The following is a 22,197-nucleotide window of genomic DNA, read 5'->3' as shown; positions in this document are numbered from 1 at the left end:
AATTCCAACTTGTCACACTGCTTGTCATCATCCTGTACTCTTCAGCTGGTGCATAAATTGCTCTGGTAATCGGCCTATTGGTGAGGATCTACAGTATGTTGGTGCTGAAACTACGCTGCTCATAAAGAAGAGAAAGAGAAACCCACATTTCTCATCAGGCTGGGGCTTAAAGCAGGACTCAGATGTGTCCCAGCATTCTGATATCCCAAGAGTCCCCCTCCAAAAAAAATATTTAGAGTTTTACCTTCCCATGGACATGGATAGCCAACTATGTAAGAAGACTCATTCAAAAAAATGTACTTAATTCCAGTGAGCCTGAAAGTTTTTAGACTACTTCTCTCCTTTTTTGTTGCAAATGCTTGATTGGACCACTGCATTCTTTTTAGCATGGTTTTTTGCTTCCCTCTGACTTTCAAATCCCAACTTAAAAATAAATAAAACTATTTTCTTCAGGTCCTCTAATTGCTCCCTTCTGACATAAAGATGTTTTTCTTACAGTATGGAAGTTCCTCAAAAAAAATAAAAAAAGAAATACCATATGATCCAACAATTCCAATATTAGGCATTTACCCAAAGAAAATGAAAATACTAATTTAAAAAGATATATGCACCCCAATGTTCATTGTGGCATTATTTACAGTAGCCAAGGCATGGAAACAGCCTAAAGTGTTCATGCATAGACAAACAAATAAGGAAGATGTGATATATATACAGTTGAATATCATGCATCCACAAAAAAGGATCATGCAATTTACAACAACACGGAGGGACCTAGAAGGTATTATGCTGAGTGAAATAAGTCAGACCAAAAAAGACAAATGCCATATGATCTCACTCATATATGGAATCTAAAAAGCAAAACAAATGAATAATCAAAGAAACCAAAAGCAGAATTAGACTTATAGAGAGCAAAGTGATGGCTGTGGGGGAGATGGAGGGAGGATGGGCAAAATGGGTGAAGGGAGGTGAGAGGTACAGGCCCCCATTTATGGAATGAATAAGTCACAGGTACAGCATAGGGAATACAGTCAATGGTATTGTTAATAGCACTGTATGGTGACAGATGGGAGCTACTATACTTGTGGTGAGCACAGTGTAACCTACAGCTTTGTTGACACATTATGCTGTACACCTGAAACTAATGTAATATTGTGTGGCAACTATACTCAAATTTTAAATTCTTTTAAAAAAATAAAATAAAGATATTTTTCCTTAGTCCTTAACCTCATGAGCACCAGCATTAGATATGGTTATCTATGCCCTGTTTCCTGACAGGCTCCTTTCCCTGGCTTTCATCTCACTCTTCCTCTGTTTGTTCTCAGTCTCTGCTGCTCCCGCTCCTTCTTGGGCTCCCCCCTTCCCTTCTATCCCCGTTCTGCACAGATCATCCATCAACTCCTCAACAAGTTCTATTTTTTTCCCTAGCTTTAAGCATCTTCTTCCAACTGATACCCCTGTTCTACAGCTATAAGCCCACATAGTTACATTCCATATTGCCTGGGTATCTCCATTTGGATATCTAGTCTATTTTATCTGGAAGGCAAATAAAATTCTCTTTCACTTTGTGACTCCTCAGCTCCTGAGAGCCTATTACCTTATACTCGATTTATTTAAACAATCTCAGGTAGGTCTCACCTACCTGAACAATAATTCCCTATGACATATCCCTCACCACCAATTAGGTCCAAATACAGGACTTTGCTCATGTCTCCCCTTCCTAATGTTGATGGTACAAACAAACATCAACTCCCATTTCCTTTGGCAAGATTTCTTCAAAAACACTTGCCCTAACACTTACAAACCACATCACACAATTAGGATTTAGCATTACCTTTTCTTTATTACCTATTACCAAGTTTGTTCTTATGAGCTAGTCTTTTCTCCCTGAGTAGATCATATATGCTCAGGTAGAGAGCAGAACCTACATCCCTGTTTTAGTAATCCCATTAGCATTCAATGCATTGCCATTCTAAGCAGATAAGGCCTTCTAGCATGTACTTTGGGGCTCACTAAAAATAGCTTGCTCATCTCATTTTCCTCATTTTTTTATTGAAGTATAGTTGACACACAATGTTATATTAGTTTCAGGTGTACAACACAGTGATTTGGCAACACTTACCATAAGTATACTTCCCATCTATCACCATACAATGCCATTGCAATACTGTTGACCAAATTGTCTATGCAGTACCTTTCACCTATTTCTTTATTCATTCCATGCCACTTTCCTTGTGTATGTGTATCCCTTTGAGCTTTATTGTTTATTCTTGTTGTATACTGCCTCAAATCTTCTTCAGAAAGTAAGTCAGTCAACAAACACACATTTCTATGCTGAGAGTAGGCATGTTGTGAGTATATTGAATATTGAAAGTCATTTTTATTTCTATAAAAATAAAATTCTCGGGCAGCCCTGGTGGCGCAGCGGTTTGGTGCCGCCTGCAGCCTGGGGTGTGATCCTGGAGACCTAGGATCGAGTCCCACATCGGGCTTCCTGTATGGAGCCTGCTTCTCCCTCTCCCTCTGCCTGTGTCTCTGCCTCTCTCTCTGTGTCTATGAATAAATAAATAAAATCTAAAAAAAAAAAATTCTCTTGCTCCCTCTACCCCTCCTCACCCCCTCCCACTCATGCATGAATGTATTCTCTCTCTCTCACTCAAATAAGTAAGTAAATAAATAAATAAATAAATAAATAAATAAATAAATAAATAAATAAATAAATCTTAGGGGAAAAGAAGGACAGTGAACCTTCAATTCACCTCCACACATAGGAACACAAAGTTTTACTGTTATATGCCAGTCTGGTCTCAGAAACACAGGCATATCATTATAATATGGCCTAAAGAGATCCATAACCTCATTCAAGCTCACATACCCAGAATAATGGTGGGCCATATTTTTCTACTCTCCTCTTACCCACCTATTCTAAGAGAAAAGAGAAGTGGAAATATATAAAACCCTAGATGAATGGGTGAGAGAAAAAAAAGTTTGTTTTGAAGGGAGTCTTGCTGATGTCATTGTAGCAATGACTGAGAGTCAGTCAAATTGTCACAGTGAATGAACACTCTTTGGAAAACACAAATGATCATTATTCTAGCAAGCACAAAATCACAAGAGCAATAGCAAATTCCATCCAAAAACCATGATATTGACAAAATGTTTTAAGATTCTAGGAATAAATCAAAGTATCAGAACTGCAAATTTTGGATGGAAGGCTTTCTTTATAAACGTGCAAAACTATTTGGTCACATTTTCACAAACTTATATAAGTCTGTGCGCTTCCTAAATTTAATCAATAATTTAGCAAAAAAAGAATCTATTAGAAACTTCCAAGCTATGCTTGTGCATGAAATATATTCAGATATTAAGTGTCCAGGATTGCTGAAGTTTCTGAGTTTGAGGCAGGACGACTTCCTCATGACTCAAATGAGTTCATCTCCCTTCGCAATTTCTGTTGACATTCAAGAGAATTGGATGACGATGGTATGTGTCTGTGCCTATGTGAAAAAAAGGGAGAGAAGAACCAGTGGGATAACCAAGGTTTTCCAACACTGTTTCTTTATTTTTAAACAAAATCAGAACAGACAGCCATAATTAATCTAACACTTTTTCCTGACATTTTTTGACATCAACACATCTTAATACAACTACAACTGTTTTCACAACTCCCACCGCTAAACACTTTGAACTCCTTTTAATGGGAATAATGAGTCTGGATGCTTGGCTCACTTTCACAATCTTTCTAATATTTTTAACATTAACATTTTAATATAACTGTTTTCATTAATAGCATTATACATTCCTATTATTAACCAGGAAAACTTTGAACTCCTTTCTATTGAGAATAATAATTCCAGCAGTTCACTGGTTCTCCCTACACTCTCCAATCTTGCTTTCTATACACGTCTTGGCAGTTCAAAATCCTGCTTATAATTTTGTTTTCTACCTTCCAGTTTTCACAATATCATGTCTAATTTACCAATTAATTTCACCTAGAATCTTTAACGTTGTCTTTTGTTAATGTTCTAAACCCTTTACCTCTTAAAAGCACTTCTTTTTAAAGATTTTATTTATTTATTAATTCATGAAAGACAGAGAGAGAGAGAGGCAGAGACACAGGCAGAGGGAGAAGCAGGCTCCAAGCAGGGAGCCTAATGTGGGACTCGATCCTGGGACTCCAGGATCACGCCCTGGGCCAAAGGTGACGCTAAACCACTGAGCCACCCAGGGATCCCCTTAAAAGCATTTTTGATAATTTTTTAAGCCTGTGCTATATCCTATAATATGCCTTGAAACTTTAGGCTTTGTTGATAAATTAAGTTCTCTAGGTATTGAAATATCTTCCTGCAGCCTTCAAAGAGAAACATTTGCTTGGGCAGGTTTAGGGCTTATGGATATCAGACCATAAATCTGATCTTTGTGTAAATTTTTCTCCCAAGTTCTCATTTACAAACGCTAAGGGTAAGATTTAAGGTCATTCTTAGCCTCATATTTGTAAAATCTGTTATCTCCTTTATCTGCCTTTGTCTCCAGAGTATAAATATTTTATAAGTAGGTATGTGAGGGAAGGAGATGAGATTTGGGAGATTTTGTTTGTTTTGTTGGTGTTTTCAGGATTGGTCAAAAGAGTAGCATGGTATCATGGGAAAAACAGGCTTTGGAATCTGGCCAATCTGAATTAGAACTTTGCCATCTAGTAGCTCTGGAAATGGAGATCCATTTCTTGCTTGGTTTGGTGGCAGATTAACAGTGTACAAAGCACCTGGTATGTAGCTAAACACATAGCTATAAGAATGGGAGCCACTATCTAGCTATGCAACCGTAGCAAGTCACTTGAGTGAGATTTCCATTCCTTAGTATTTTCACACACAGAAGTGAGATAATAAAAGTACTCTTGTTCATCAAATTGTAGTGAGGTTAAACAAGTTTAATATAGTAGAGTGCTTAGAACCATGCTTTTCACATGGAAAGGACTGCAGGTGTGTAAGTTTATTATTAGTACCACAATCTTTATTACTATTACTATCATTGTTAGTCATGGATCTACCCATCAAATTTCAGAAAAATTTCCTAATCTCATCAAATGCTTTGCACAGAGTAGGTAATCAATAAATACCTCCTTGAATAATTCTCATTTCCATGTGGCTTATTTGGCAGGGCAGAGAGTGGGTCCCTATGACAACAATCATTTACAGTTAGCCTTCTTGTTTCTCTAACCATTACACCATCAGCAACTTCTATACCTTCAGTATAACAGATCTGCTAATTTTTTGGCATGATACTTGCTACAAAAACAGCTTACAACCTTAACCAATTTTTCAGGATTTTCCTAACATTGCTGTTATCGCTATCTTACTCTATTTGATGCTTTATAGGGGATCTGTAATTTATTGTGAATACTTGCCCACTGCCATCTTAGGTTTAAGAGAAAAATCCATACAAAATGTTTAGCACAGAGCCTGGTACACAGTATAAGATATGTATGTATGCATGTATATTTACTAGTCTCACTATTATCACATATATTATATAAATTATCTCATTTAATCTTAAATTAATAGTCCTATGAGGATTATTTCACAGATGAAATAACTGATGTTCAGAAACAAATTGAGATCAAAAGTTAGCAAATGAGAGAAAGGATTCGAACTATGGTCTATGCTATCCCAAAACACTCTTTCCACTACATTTGGGGGGATTTCACCAATTCTCCTTGATCCTTTTCATTAAAAGTTTCAGTTTATTCCTCCTCCTTTTCAGCATTAAAGTGGGTATGCTTTTCCATGATAAGTGTTCTCCCTAAGTTCTACTGGGGTCTCTTCAAATCCCCTTTCCTTTGGGGTAATATCCTTTAAAGCTGGGCAAGGCTAAGTCTCCTGGGCTCCATCTTTCTTATAAACACCTTACATATAGGGATGCCTGGGTGGCTCAGCAGCTGAGCATCTGCCTTTGGTTCAGGGTGTGATCCTGCAGTCCTGGGATCGAGTCCCACGTTGGGCTCCCTTTGAGGAGCTTGCTTCTCTCTCTAAGTCTCTGTCTCTCTCATGAATAAATAAATAAAATCTTAAAAAACAATCAAATAAAATAAACATCCTCCATATAGCAAGTGGTTTAAAAGCCTTAAAATCAGATATAGATTCAAATCCCATCTCTACACAGACTAGCTCATACAGTCATTGTGTGTTACTCTACTTTAATCCTTACAATAACTATGAAATTAGTACTTGTATCATCCCCAACTTGTAGCTGAATAGATTAGAGCTGAGAATGGCCTCATAGTTCACCGTATGGCCAGCTATCCATTGGGAGTTCCCCAATCAAGACAGTATCAGCTGTGTCTATTGGGAACCCATTCCGATTTTAGGAGAACCTGCCTCATCCTCTCTGAGCCACAGAAGTGATCAACAGACCAGGGTTACCTGTGCCCCTCTCTCCTCTGCATCCTTCCTTTCTTAACTCTTGTCCTTCCTGGTTTTGCCAGCTCATAATGGGTTTTGTTCTTTCCTTGGAAGGTTTTAATCAGAGACCAAACTGCTTTTTTGATCTGCTGCAACTATGGAATACTGTTCTACTATTTTGCTGTTAGAAAGCTCAAGAGAAAACACAGCTGCATCCACAAATCTGTGTGCTTTTGTTCAAAATCTTGCAAGCTCAAGAGAAAACCATCTCTGTATCATTGTGTATTACTTTTAAAAGATCTGAAACAATCATAGCAAATTGTTAGTATCTCTTTAATCTGAGTGGTAGGCACACAGGTATCTTTTCCAATCCTGTTCTGTAAGTTTGAAATATTTCATAAATTAGGTAAAAATAACTATAAGTAGAAAAACCTATATGCTCTCACAAAGGCAAATAAAATATGGCTTTTCTTATAGAGTTACTACTTACAGAATGAAAATACTTGTTACACACTGGAAAAAAGTAAACACGGTCAAATAACCCACAACAGATTACATATTACTGTATTTCCACAAGATCTTAAAATATAGACATATCTACTCCTCTGATTCAGGGTTTAATGGTCAAGGCTTTCAAGGGTCATCCTCTACAGTTAAAGGAATGGCTGTAGAATGGATTAAAAAAAGGCATGGGGCCAAGTCTGGTGATAACCAGAAGGGCCAAATAACTAGAAGCCTCATAGAATGGCATAAAATGAGGGATTTTAGTCTCTTTCTCTCAAACTATGAAACATGTTCATCAGCTTCCTGAGAAGGATTCTTTCTTTCAAGGGCAGACTTATGTTAACCAAGCTTACAAGATTGACAAATAAAATCAGAGTTCCAATATATTACTTTACAATGAGAAATCTTTCAGCGAGCCAGTGTAGTGATTCCCCGTAGGTAAACTGTCATTGAACAACAAATTATAATTATGTGATTAGCACAGCATGAAAAAGAGGAATTGTTGAATATTTAATGGTACCAAGCTACAATAGCCCAATGCATCCAACTCTGTATATGGGAAAGACCTGCCAATAAGAACGAAATGCTAAAAATTATCTGTTGGGCAAAACTATCATCTAGCTAGTGCCTAAATGGACACTGCCATAGTTTGCCCTGCCTTCATAGTCATCAAAATCCTCTTTAATGGAGACTTTCTTTCATGAAATGTGACTGTACTCAATCTTACAGCAGGTCTTATAAGCTAAATGTCACCCACAAAATCAATTCTAGCCATTATCTTTTTTAGAGTTTATAAAAGACTCCATGTATCAACTTAGTCTGAATCATAGAAAGATGAAAAGATCTTTATGAGGAGCCACCATGTAATTCTTGAAATTGTTCATCAATATATCCCAAGTTCCTAGAACAGTGCCAGTCACTTAATAGACAATAAATATTTCTAATTTAAATGAGGAAAATCCTCATTAAAAATCTTAAAAAGTCATTCAGTATAAACTTAAAGCCTGAACATGTTAACTAATAATTCTCACTTGATAAAAACAATCATTCAGGACCTAGGAACGTTGTCCTACATATACTTTTACACATTCAGCCTGAGTTACTTACAGAAAATCACCCAAAAGCCATTTGTAACCCATCAGCCAATACACCACTTCTATCACCAAGTATTACCATAGAAGCCCATTTTTTATTTTCCTATGTACTCTAAGTAAATAGATCAGCACCAAAATGAACTAAGCATCAATTCTTGAGGAAGAAATTTTATCTTCTTTGTATACCAAAGAGCAAACCAACCACTCTTACTACAGGACAAAATAAGTATATAAATATTACTAAAATCTGTATTTTATAGAAAATATATAGCATCTTAATACTAAAATGGGCCAAAATAAAAGAAAGTTTTTGGTGAAGTCATAAAGTTCTAGAAGACATGAATTCAACTGCCCTTAAGGTAAAACCCACCCCAGCATATGTGTGCTATGTATGTTTTACTCACTGCATACTGGAACTTTTCATTATATTCACGGTCATTGGCTTTCACTGTCCGTTCCACTTCTAAAGAGAAAGAGAAATCAGGTATGAAATTAAATTTTTGACCCAAAGAAACATATAACTCATTAAACTAACATCACTTAGGTTACTTTGATTGTCGTCAAGGTTGCAAGAATTCTTTCCTTTGAAATTTGAAGGGCATTGGTTTTTTCCAGCCTAAATGTTGGAACATGTGTTGGAAAGTCCCAGAATGGAAAGCTGAAATGTGTCTCATTGTAATTCTGATGCCAGCCATAAAACAAAACATTATGTGTCTCTAATTTCTACATCTCTTTAGCTCTACAAAGACCCTTTCTCTTAGCTCTAAGCAATACCTAAAGGAGAAAGTTGCTGAAAGTCAAACACCATCCTGGGGAGGGATTTTTTTTTTTTTTTGCTACAAAGTGACAAAATATGAGATAGCCAAACAAAACCATCCTGAAGCGGTCAGTGAGGTCACTAACCTTATGGTCAATGAGCAAAGGTGATATTTCTAAACAAGGCTTATTGAGAGAAACTGCACACCACCAGGAGACTGAGACCTGCTCTTTGTTGGAAGGGCAATTTGCCAAAATAAATAAATATATATATATATATATATATATATGTATATATATATATATACATATATATATATATATCTTCTGGAAACAAATGCAAACACCAGAACAAACAACAAAATAAAAGAACAACTCAAAGATTACGATGGCACAGAAATTAAAATTTGTAGAGCGAAAGAAAAGATAGTGCCCCAGAAACCAACAGCAGAGCACGTTTTTGTAGTCAATGTAGCAAGTTCTTGCTCCATTTTACTGAATTTAGAGTTGACAAAAGGGTAACAATGGCATAATGAAAGTGATGAGATGAAGACCAGCAAAATAATCACCAGATGTCAATGTTGAACATTCATGGCAAGTGACTTCATCATTTCACTTAGGGTTTCCTTAATCCCACAGTTCTCCACATGGTTAAGTGACAGGTGGTAAAAAGCATAGGGATAGTGGTAAAAGTCCAAGTTTGGAGAAGGTACATACAACCACAGAGATAAAGGAGACTGGAGGGTGGAAAGTTAGTTGAAGTCATATAGTAGGGATGGAGAAAGGAAGAGTAAGAGGAAAGCAAAGAGAAGAGCTGAACATAAAAATGAGAGGGAAAATATGAGGGAGATGAAGGGGATTTTATCACCACCACCATCCTCCAAAACCAGGCACAATGATTTGTACAAATTGACTACTTTTTCCCAAAAGTCCAAGAGGAATGTAAATGTTTCTACAGCCTCTTTAGTTCAAGTCTCAATATGACATTGCATTCACCTCTGAAAACTGCTTCTGACAAATGACATCCTGTCTTTGGTTATGGTTGAGTCTCTACCTTTTGTGGAATGTTTGTCTGTCTGACATCCACCTACATGGCTTTCTTCTTTCGTATGTAATAAAGTCAGTTCTCTGTGGCTGTTCCTGTTTTTAAGGCTAGCTCATCTAATTTCTGGTAAAAACAATATTGGACTGATATCCACAGGTGATCTCATCTGAGTGGGCTTACCCCTAAATATATAACTCTGAAGTCCAGAACTCACCCAGAGGCATCCTCTTCACCAACCATCCCCTGAAGGAAACATTTCAAACCCTGGCTATAAAAGCACTATCCTCCCCTTCTTACTGGTTCCTTAACAAAGAGCAAAAATATCAAAGCCCAAAATGCTATTTTGGAGGGTGAGGGGACTTAAAGCTTGAAAAGCTAGATGATTTGCTTAAACATCCCTATCTCAGTGCAGGCATAGTAAAACTGCTGATAGGAAAACAACGAATGGTATTGGGAGGGCAAAGGTTAATCTGGCCCACCTAGCAGCCTGCTTATAATTTAAAGATTAACTTTAACTCTAAATCAAAACTTAGATATGCTAATTTATACATTAATTGCCTTTAGTTTATATCATATACATTCAGATGATAATCATTTTTAAATTTCACATTTATACTGAGGATACCAGGGATAGAATTCTATAGTTCTGCACCAAATATTACTAACTCCAAACACCAGAATCTTAACTCCTGTCCAGTGTCTTCATGTAACTACCCTCCCCCAAAACAGAATAACCTTTTCCCAAAGTGTCCAGAAGAGTAATTTCTGTGGTAGGAAAGTTTGGATATTTTTCTGAGTGTCCACTTTGCTCTTGTCCCATGAGACTTTGTTAGAACCAGAAAGTCCTCTGTTGGCCTCTAAATCTAAATCTTTATCATCTCTCTGTACTTCCAGTAGGTATGGTCTTTCTGAACGGTGTCTTTTTTTTTATATTTTTATTTATTTATTCATGAGAGACACAGAGAAAGAGAGAGAGAGAGAGAGGCAGAGACACAGGCAGAGGGAGAAGCTGGCTCCGAGCAGTGAGCCCAACGTGGGACTCGATCCCAGGTCTCCAGGATCACGCCCTGGGCTGAAGGTGGCACTAAATCGCTGCACCCGGGCTGCCTGGAACTGTGTCTTTATAGATAAACTCTGGCATATTTTCCATCCCTTCAATAAGCTTTGCAGAATTCTGGCTTTGGTTCTATATCTCTACAATTTTCTGCTTTTAACCTAACTATGCTAGGTCAAGAACGGCCAGGACAGTGGGTGAGGAGATAGAAACCCCTCTTGGCAATAAGTCACATCCTATAAGAAAAGGAAGCTTGAAAACAAATCTTCCATAAACAACTCCCCTGGAGAATTGCTCAAAGGTTCAATGATTTAATGCCCAATATTTCATAGGCATTGCAGGACCCTTCCAGCTGTGAGAGTATTGAAAGAAAAGTACCTGCCAGAAGATTGAGGATTTACTAGGATAAGCTCACTGCTACATAATCGTTATTACTGAATTTGTGTGATTCCAAAAAGGAGTAAAGTGCTACACAAGGATGTATAAAATATAGCGAGCCAGCATATACTTTAAGTGTAGTTCAAAGAGCTTCCAGTTCAAGATAGGAAACTAGGGATCCCTGGGTGGCGCAGCAGTTTGGCGCCTGCCTTTGGCCCAGGGTGCGATCCTGGAGACCCAGGATCGAATCCCACATCGGGCTCCCGGTGCATGGAGCCTGCTTCTCCCTCTGCCTATGTCTCTGCCTCTCTCTCTTTCTCTCTCTGTGACTATCATAAATAAATAAAAAATTTTAAAAAAAATTTAAAAAAAAAAGATAGGAAACTAAATGTGTCCTACCTCCCTTCCTACCAGGTCTCACTGAAATAACAGCAATATGTTTTTTTAAAAGAATTAAAACATAACAATGCTAGAAAACAAGAGTGGAGGCTAGCAGAGGTTCATAAATTTTTTAAATTCCCAGTGAAGCCCCAGAAAATTCCAAATTCAGTCAATACAAAGGTTGAAAATGTGTTATAGAGTGACAATCCTAGTTTATGTCTATTGTCTTGGCAAAATAACTTTTCACTCTCAAAAGTGTCCTGGCTTAGAAGATAAATTATCTGTGCACTCTAGTTTTGGAGCATCACCAGAATAATTAAAGAAAAATTGAGTTAGATGAGCCCCCCCTATACCTCTACTCTTACTTACTAAAGAGATTAGGCAACATGCCTGGGGAAGAAACCAAGAGTATTCCGATTTAAGAGTGAAGAAGCTTTTAATCTCTACATTGGCTACAGGAAAGTCAGGTCCTAATAAACCCTGCCTTTCAGAGGCAGCTGTGGGATTTGCCAAACTACAGCCTATAGACTGAATGTTTGTGGTCTCCCAAAATTTCTGTGTTGGAATATTCCCAATATGATGGTATTTGAGGGCCTTAGGGAGGTAATTAGGTTATGAAGGTAGAGCCCTTATGAGTGGGATTAGTGCCCTTATAAAAGAGGCCCCAGAGAGTCCTTTGGCCCTTGCATCATGAAAGGACACAGCAAGAAGACAGCCATCTGTGAACCAGGAAGCCGCTCTCACCAGACACCAAACCCACTGACTCCTTGATCTTGGATTTCCCAATCTCCAAGATTGTTTGAGTGGTTGTTTGTAAGCCACCCAGTCTACAGTATTCTGCTTTAGTAGCCAGGACAAACTAAGACAAACAGAAAAACCTCCCTGTGAGCTGGCTACATCACCAGCCCTCCAATTTAAAGGAGAGGGCTGGCCAGAGGAAAGATCTTTACAACTGCTCTCTCGTAAACACAAACCAGCAACCTGAAGTCACCAGACATCTGAGAAAAATCAATAGCACAAAAGAGAAGGTTGCAAGAGAAAGAAATAATGCTGGAGATGGATGGGGAAAAGAACTGTTATGCTAATTAGTACCTTGAAGATATTCAAGAAGACAATGGCATCCATGAAGCAAGAACAAGCTGATAGGAACAAAGATAACAAGAAAGAGGTCCTAGAATTAAAACCATTCAACTGATAGGATAGACAGAATGAAAAATAAGATTGAAGAAAGCTCTTAAAATATATAGCAAAATGACAAAGAGGAAGAAGACATGAAAAGAACACTTAGGAGAAGGGAACATAAACAAGGATAAGTAGAAATAATCAAATAAACAGAAGAAAACTTCCCTGTACCAGAGTAGGACATAACTCTTCAAAGTGAAAAAACCACCAAGTGCCAATCAGAATGAATAAATATAGACCACAGATCTCTATAAAATTTTGAGCTCCAAAGACAAAGACAAAATATTTTAAAATTCCAGAAGAGAAAAAAATGCTTAGCCCTAGAGATCCAAGAATTAGACTAACATGAAATTTCTCATCAGCAACAAGGATGATAGAAGACATTGAAGTGATGCCTTCTAGTTTTAAGGAAAAAGATATTTGAGCTCAGAATTCTGTACCCAGCCAAATAATCAATCAAGTGTAAAGGGGCAATAAGAACACTTTCAGACATGCAAGAGTATTTACATACAAAGTCATCACCAAAACAATGACTCAAGAATGTACAACAGGGAAGTAGTTTAAATATTAAAAATAAAGTGGAGTTAAAGAAGATATAGAAGGACGATGATCAACTATAGTCAACAACAAAAATAAAACTACCTGACATGATTACCCATATACCTGTTCTAGGGGGACCACAAATTCTACAGAAAAAGGAAAAGCTTGTCTATTTCCATTTATTTCACAGCCTGTATGGCAAAAATAAACCAATTTCTCAGGAAAAGCACAATTATGTATTTGTTTCTTGGCTCAAACAATAATTTCTCTAAGAAAGACTCATAAAGAAGTCATTGTTTGATACAAAGAACATAAAATGAGATTTTAAGACTGTGTTTTGTAACAATTCTAGAGATATCATTCCAAACACAATTCAGAGGGCCCAAAGTAGGGTCTCATATTCAGTCTCTACTGATATGATTAAATTCAGGAATATATTTTAGGGTATTTAGATGAATAAACAGACTGCATATCCTTCCAGAAATCACCCTAATTATTTCTCTCAACTGTACTTGTGTTAAATGCTAAAAGATTGAGTGTCAGATTGAAATTCCTGAAAAATACCTGAAGAACTGCTATGCTGTATTGCTGAGTTCGGATTTTTTTTTTATTTTTTTAAAGATTTATTTATTTATGATAGACAGAGAGAGAGAGAGAGAGAGGCAGAGGGAGGGAGAAGCAGGCTCCATAACGGGAGCCCGACGTGGGACTCGATCCTGGGGCTCCAGGATCATGCCCTGGGCCAAAGGCAGGTGCCAAACCGCTGAGCCACCCAGGGATCCCCCTGAGTTCAGATTTTTAGGACAGAAAATCAAGCTGGCAAATAGTGTTAACATTCTTTTGTGACAGCTGCGGAGCCTATCAAGGATATTTGCCTAAACAGGAAGCTATCCATCACTTCAGCTAGCAAGAAGATACATTAGCAGAGGCAGAATTATCTTAGACACTTGCTTTGGACCTGGTCCAGAATATAGAAAAATAGGTATAATAAAAAATAGGTAACTAAACCCACAAAGTCCCACTTCATATGGGGTAATGGGAGTAGACTTCACTTTCCAAAGGCCCATATAATTTGATGGCTGCCTTGATCAAATAAAAGATCAATGAAGCAGTCATAGAATGCTTATCTTTGAGCCATGTGCTTCCTGTTACCTTATCTGAGATAACTAAATAAGCATACTTTATGAAGTGGTCATTTATAAATCAGTTAAATGTTAGGACCCGTTTACCAAAAAGTGTAACCTTACTTTCAGGATAAATGACCTGTAATCTACCCTGTCCCTCCCTGCAATAATTATCTCATCAGATAGATGACAGGTTTCAGATAACAAAACCAAATCTACTTATGTACATACATATAACAGTCTTTCCATATGGAAGGAAGAGATGCATCAAGAACATCCAAGTGTTGGGGCACCTGGGTGGCTCAGTTGGTTAGGTGTCTGCTTTCAGCTCAGGTCAAGATCCCAGGGTCTCAGGATCCAGCCCAGCGTTGGGCTCCCTGCTTAGTAAAGAACCTGCTTCTCCCTTTCCCTCTATCCCTCTCTCCTTGCTCATGCTCTTTCTTTCTCTCTCTCTCTCTCTCTCTCATAATAAATAGAATCTTTATAAAAAACTTTTTAAAAATCCAATGTTGTCTAATCACTAAAATACAAGTTTGAAAGATGGGAGGGACATAACACAACCCTGCTGGAAATTTTTAACCTCAGTTGAGATGTTTTTCTTTGTTACCAAGACTTTTGGGACCCATAAAAATGAGTTTGATGACAGAGTACTCATACAAGAGGAGGAGGTCTGAATCTTTAAACCAGAGGCCTGACATATTCCTTCTACCAACTATGTGTGTGAGTACGTTTTAACTCATGACCTCTTGTCATCTGTGGTTCCTCAGAAAAATAATGCCATTTTGTGTTGCTGTTATTAAATAAGAAAATGTATGGAAAGCACTTTGCAAACAGAAAAATAACCAAAAAAAAAAAAACTATTTTCCTAAAAAAATAGCAAATAGGTGAGAAAAAGAACTCATTCAAGCTTAGTCTTATTGTTGCTTATTATTTCGCAAAAGGATCTGAAGTAATTTTATGAATGTTCTTAGTGGAAACTGACAAATACCAATTGATCCTTCCCCAGGCTGTTGTGTTTTTTTTTTCATATTTTATTTATTTATTCATGAGATACACAGAGCAAGAGGCAGAGACATAGGGAGAAGCAGGCTCCCTGCAGGAGCCTAATGTGGGACTCAATCCCAAGACCCCAGGATCACGCCCAGACTCTCAACTGCTGAGCCACCCAGGTGCCCCTTTCCCCAGATTGTTGAAGGCAACACTCAACCCCTAATCTGAGCTGTTCTTCCTCATACAACAATAAATTAGACAATATTAAGCTTCTACTTCCAGCAGGCATTTATGTCATTTTTTTCTCTTAGTTTGTCTATGAACAACTCCTAACACCTTAATATTTAAGACTAGTTAGTGAATGCGGTAGCTCTGTTAAAAGACCAAGAGTGAGGAGGAAGTTTTAGGAGGATTCCATTTGACCCATAAGTGATCACAGCAACTATGAATTCTTAATTAAAGAACACAACTGTCCTTCAATTAACGCCAGAGCATTTTGTCCTTCACCAAACGTGGTTTGGGAGACAATCTTCAGGCAATTGGCTTTAGATCCCCAAAATCATGAAATGATGAAGCACCACAAAAAATCTGGGGGTTCTGTATAAAACCCTGATGACAGGAACTGGTACTTCCTCAACAAGGTTGGTCCCAATCCAAAAGTTGAAGAATGTCTCCAAACATGGAGTGTCATTTGGGGTTTAGAGTTGTTGTTGGTTTTCTGAATTGGGTCAGAAGGCTCAGAAAAATACATCCTCAAGCCAAATCAATAACTTAAGCTTTTTCCTTTCTGAATTTTCTTTCATTCTTCACAATCTGGTCTGTGTGGTTCGGAGCCAAAGTAATTCATTAAAGACATGAGGAAAGAACAATGAGTGGGGAGAGCTTTAAAGAAAAGAGTTCCCCGCCCTCCAAGATTTCCTGATTTGACTCCAAAAACACATTCTGATACAATTGAAAAATATGTGTCCTAAACCAGGGTTTCCTATTGAAACCCAGTGGTGACCTGCAGCTGCTGGGACTTATTGACATTTGAACAACAAACTAAAGAGAATCGAGGCAAAAAAGAAAAATCTTCCCACAAATTTTTTTTTATTTTTGTCCTCACAAAAGACCTTGGAAACAGAGTTAGGGTATTCAAACAAATACTAAAAGGCCTTGGGTTTGTTTTCTTCTTGGCTGAGCCAATTTGCTCATCAGGTCCAGATATCTGGAAAATTTGATTTATTGGAAACTCTATTCCTCCCATGGCTTACTATAGCTCCACAAAGAAATATAAAAATGTTTAACCAATTCATTCTTCTTCCACCATACATGAATTATATTATGTAAATTACAAGTAAAAATCAATAAAATCTTCATATAAGTCCATGGCATACTGCTTTCTGTAAGTTTAGATTCCATAACTAAAGATTTAAGAATTACTACAATATAATGATAGTAACAGCAGCTAACATGTACTGAGCACTAGTTAAAAACTAGATACTATATGAACTGTTTCACATACATTTCATTATTCCTCAAAACAATCCTATTAGGTACATGTTATTATTAGTTCCACTTTACAAATGAGGAGAATGAAGGCCTTGCAAGACTATGCAGCACAATCACATTTCAAATATTGAGTTGCCATTCTTGTAAAAACAGCTTGGAAGAGATTCTGGGTATAAAAAGATGGCAGATGGTACTGTGCAGAGTTGGCTGGGAAACTGCAAATTGCTGTGTGCCTGTATCCAGAGGTCAAGGAGAAGAAGGACACCATGCTCCAGGGTATAGTTCAAACACATACTCCCTCCCAATTAACCCTACAGTCCTGTGGCCTCTCACATCCCACTTCTTCTAGGCTTCTCTCTCCTTCCTAGAAAAGTTGTCTACTCTCTTCTTAGAGGCTTTGAGCAGTCCTTGCTAAGAATATTCTCCCAAATCCCTATTCCAAACTTACTGCTTTCTTTGTACCCTTTCTCATATGGGCCCAGTGCTAGACTGTTGGTTTTTATTTCCATTATTTTACAGTTTGACTACGTATAGCAAAACATGCATTTTATGGACTGCCAGGATCGGGATGTTTTCAGTAAAGATGAAAAATGGCTGTATCTTCCTACAGCATCCCCCTTCTAAAAGAAAAATAAAATCAGGATCTACCCCCAAGAATCACAAGAGCTTAGAAGAAGCTGGAGGACATTTAATTTTCCATTATGAGGTACATTCTGACCATCCAAGGGAAAGCAAGCCACCTGTCACCAAGTGAAAGGAAAGAACTCCAGGTAGAAAAGAAAGACACATGACAAGGAAATCTAAAGATGTTTCTTATCTGTTTGATATCTCAGGGGTTGCACAGGAAGCTGTGTTTTTCAAAGCTTACATTTGTTATTTTGAGATGAATGGGGCTCATAAATTGAATTTCTTTAGTACGTATTGGTCCCGTGCCTCATACCCCTGAATTCATGTGGCAATTAAAATCTGCTGGAGCCAAGACAGTGATTTATTCCAGAAATATTTATTGAGCTCCTCTGAGCAAGGCTCTATTATAGACAGTGAAGGAAAACCAAACAAGATTGCAATAGCCTTCAAAGGGTGAACACTCTTACAAATACCCACACAGCAAGGAAGCAGAGGAGAGGCCCAGGGAGCCATGGAAATCCGAGAAAAAGAAAGTCAGGTCCAGATAGGTGAGGAAAAGGCATCACCACCTGTCTCAAGCAGCTCTGAAGGGAATCTATGCAGGTAGATACACACTGGGGAGTATGGTAGGTTGTTTTGTCAAGCACCTTATCCAAGTCATTTACTGAAAAGAAAAAGAATTTGGTAGAGGTGGTTTCCCACCTAAGATAAAATATCGACTTTTCAAGAGGACATCTCTAGTTTCTCCTCCACTGTCCCCTCTAGCAAAATCATGGACCATGTGTGAAAAGACCAAAAGAAAAATTAGGAACATCACTATATTTACCTTTTAGTGAAGCATTTGGAAAACATATATTGTAAAAGAAATACAATGGAGCCAGAACTTTGGGCAAAAAAAGAAATCTGCCCATTTCCCACATTCCCTTCCCACCCCACCTGTTCACACTCTGGTCCAAGTCACCCCTCCTCTCTCCTCCAGCTACTGCAATAGGCTCCCATGGGCAATCCTTGCTTCTATCTCAGCCCTATAATCTATTTTCAATAGAGGACAAGAGTGATACTTTTATAATTGTATTAGTTTCCTATTGCTGCTCCAGCAAATCACCACAAATTCAGTTGCTTAAAACAAAACAAATGTGTCATCTTATTATTCTGGAAGTCAGAAGTCTGAAAACAGAGCTCACAGGGCTAAAATCAAGATGTTTCATCAGGACTGAGTTCCTTCTAAAAGCTCTATGAGAAAATCCATTCTGTGCCTTTTCCAGCTTCTAGAAGCTGCCCACAATCCTTGGTTCGTGGCCACATCATTCTGACTCCATTTCTATTGTCACATCCCTTCTCTGACTCTCCTGCTTCCTTCTTATCAGAACCCTGGGGATTACAGTGGGCCCACCTATATAATCCAGGACACTCATCCTATCCCAGCATCCTTAACCACATCTCCAAACTTTCTTTTATCATGCTTACATGGCAACCCCATATTCACAAGTTCCAAGGATTGACATGAATATCTTTGGGGGAAGGGATCATTAATATGCCTACAACAAGAATCATCTCTTTCCTCTGCTCAAAACTTCCAATGGTGCTCCCTCTCAAGAGAAAAGCAAGTTCTTACAAAGGTGTTCAGGGCCATGCTTCATCTTCACACACCTACCCCACTACAAACACCAGAAGCCCATTTATGGTGAAGCTAATGAAGCTTAAGCTTCAGCTCATCTCACTTGTACTTTCATTCCAAGACCCCAGGAGTAGCGCTAGAAACATGTTTGCCCAGGAAATCCTACTGATTCCAACAACATGGACAGGCTTTGACAGCATTGTGCTAAGTGAAATAACTCAGACTGAGAAAGACAAATACTATCTGATCTCACTTATATAGAACCTAAACAAACAAACTTATAGAAAAAGAAATCAGACTATTTGTGGTTATGGGACAGGGTAAGAAGAGGAAGGCAAACTTCCTGTTATAAGATAAGAAAGTACTAGAGATATAATGTGCAACATGACTACTGTAGCTAACACTGCTATATGATACACAGAAAAGGTGTGGAACTTAAGAGTTCCCAAAGAAAGAAAATTTTTCTCCCTTTATTCTTTTTTCTTTCTTTTTATTGTACCACACAAGAAGATAGATGTTAGCTGAATCCATTGTAATAATCATTTCACAATATAAGTAAATCAAACCATCATGCTGCATGCCTTAAACTTATACAGTGATAAATCTCAATTACTTCCCAATAAAACTGGAAAAATAAAAATAATTTCCATTAAAAGACATGTGTTTGTATTTTTTCTGATTTGATTTACAAAAATAAAATATTTTAGTCATGAAGCTAAGATCACTGTCTCTTCCACTCTAATTTCTTGGGGGAAATTGACTTTGTCTCATGTCAGATGGCACTGGGATCCAGAAAAGAGGCTGTCAAGTTGGAAATTCATTGAGTTTGTGTTTATTCATATGATAATTATGTATATTTATGTGATTCACTGTCATTTCTGTATAGAGTTAAGTCATTGGTCATCCCCCCAGGGTAGGAATGGCTCTCAGAAATTCTACCTCCATGGGGACTCATCCAGTGTTATAACATGAAGGTACACGCCCAAGGTGCAACATGACCATGTGCTATAGCACCTAGCCCCAGAATTATGTAGATCTTGGAGGACACGGATTTGCAATACAGAGCCAGAAGTTAGCTCCTGCAGAATTCCCCCAGTCATCACACATAAAATTGTATGTGAAAGATTTCATTTTTTTTCAACTCCTAGTTAAAACAGAATTTATCTTCTATTAGTATAAGAATTACCAAGTATTGAGTATTTCCTGTACCATATACAACAAGGATACAATAATTTTTCATGGGATTGCATAAATGATATTTATTAGAATTTCTGTTTTTTTTAGGAATAACAAATATTTATTCAGAAATGGGTAAGTAACATATCTCCTCCATCCCTTCATGTCTCTTCCTCTCCTTTTGAACAAGAGATACACACGAGGAACGTGGAGGGGTGGGAGGTGGAGAGGGACACGAGGATTGGCCCACCACCTTCTCTTCCATTTTCCATGATGACACCCTGTAGAGCAGGGCAGGCAAACAGGCTCCACCCTGCAATGTACCATATGGCTATGCAGAGGACAGGGTCTGGATGGCCAGAGGGTTGCAGCTGGGCTCAGTGAACTCTGTGATAGCCAGAGCAGCCTGGCACGGGGCTGGGGGACGGGGTGGGACAGGTGGGGGAGAGGGGAGGGTAAAGCCATGCAGGCAGGAGGATATTCACCATCCCTACTTGAAGCAGAGTCCAAGCAAACCCATTTGTAGCAGTACTACACACAACAAATACATTTGTAACAGCTCAGATATGAAGGAAACTTGGAGGTTTTCCCAAAGTTAACCATTACAAATCTTTACGTGACATTCTGAAGTCACGAAGCTGAAAAAAGTATTCTAAACTATCATAACTTTACCTATGCTCCGCATCACTGGCCATCAGGGAAATACAAATCAAAACCACAATGAGATACCACCTCACACCAGTGAGAATGGGGAAAATTAACAAGGCAGGAAACCACAAATGTTGGAGAGGATGCAGAGAAAAGGGAACCCTCTTACACTGTTGGTGGGAATGTGAACTGGTGCAGCCACTCTGGAAAACTGTGTGGAGGTTCCTCAAAGAGTTAAAAATAGACCTGCCCTATGACCCAGCAATTGCACTGCTGGGGATTTACCCCAAAGATACAGATGAAGTGAAACACTGGGACACCTGCACCCTGGTGTTTACAGCAGCAATGTCCACAATAGCCAAACTGTGGAAGGAGCCTCGGTGTCCATCGAAAGATGAATGGATAAAGAAGATGTGGTCTATGTATACAATGGAATATTACTCAGCCACTAGAAACGACAAATACCCACCATTTGCTTCGACGTGGATGGAACTAGAGGGTGTTATGCTGAGTGAAGTAAGTCAATCAGAGAAGGACAAACATTATATGGTCTCTTTCATTTGGGGAATATAAAATATAGTGAAAGGGAATAAAGGGGAAAGGAGAGAAAATGAGTGGGAAATATCAGAGAGGGAGACAGAACATGAGAGACTCCTAACTCTGGGAAACGAACAAGGGATGGTGGGAAGGGAGGTGGGTGGGGGGAGGGGTGACTGGGTGACGGGCACATGGGATGAGCACTGGGTGTTATGCTAGGTGTTGGCAAATTGAACTCCAATAAAAAAAAGTATAAAAATAAAAAATAAATTAAAAAAAACTTTATGTTAGAGGAAAATTGAATTATCTTTCTAGTATTTCTATAGAAAATTATGTAACAGAATAATGGTCATATAAGAGGCAATCAAAAATAGGGGGACAAAAATATAGGACTAAAAGTACCATGAAGTTATGGCAGGCAATGCATTAATGAAAATATTAGGTTATTTTTCTGGATTTTGTGATGTGTCTGGTATTTTCAGATTTTCAAAACTGTAGTTTATAGTGATTTATTTTCTTACTCTAAATATTTCCTATTATACCTAATTTTGTATTTTGTATTAGTTTAGGCCTCAACAAAAACTGGATCTAGCCTTGACAAACCTCCCCCTTGTTCCTGCAACTCCAACCACAGTGGGTCTATTTGTTATCCCTTGA

General features: G+C 38.1%; 1 protein-coding gene across 1 annotated transcript in view; it reads right to left on the bottom strand.

Moving 5' to 3' along the window:
* Window positions 1-22,197, bottom strand: part of ATP8B4 (ATPase phospholipid transporting 8B4 (putative)) — a 227,912-nt gene that overhangs the window by 178,307 nt on the left and 27,408 nt on the right. The window contains exon 3 of the mRNA XM_055320253.1: window positions 8,398-8,456. Coding sequence (XP_055176228.1) covers window positions 8,398-8,456 — 59 coding nt within the window. The remainder of the gene's footprint in view (window positions 1-8,397; window positions 8,457-22,197) is intronic.

Source organism: Nyctereutes procyonoides, unplaced genomic scaffold, assembly GCF_905146905.1.
Source record: "Nyctereutes procyonoides isolate TBG_1078 unplaced genomic scaffold, NYPRO_anot_genome, whole genome shotgun sequence".
NCBI classification, from domain to species: domain Eukaryota; kingdom Metazoa; phylum Chordata; class Mammalia; order Carnivora; family Canidae; genus Nyctereutes; species Nyctereutes procyonoides.
This window is presented reverse-complemented; position numbering and strand designations above follow the sequence as displayed.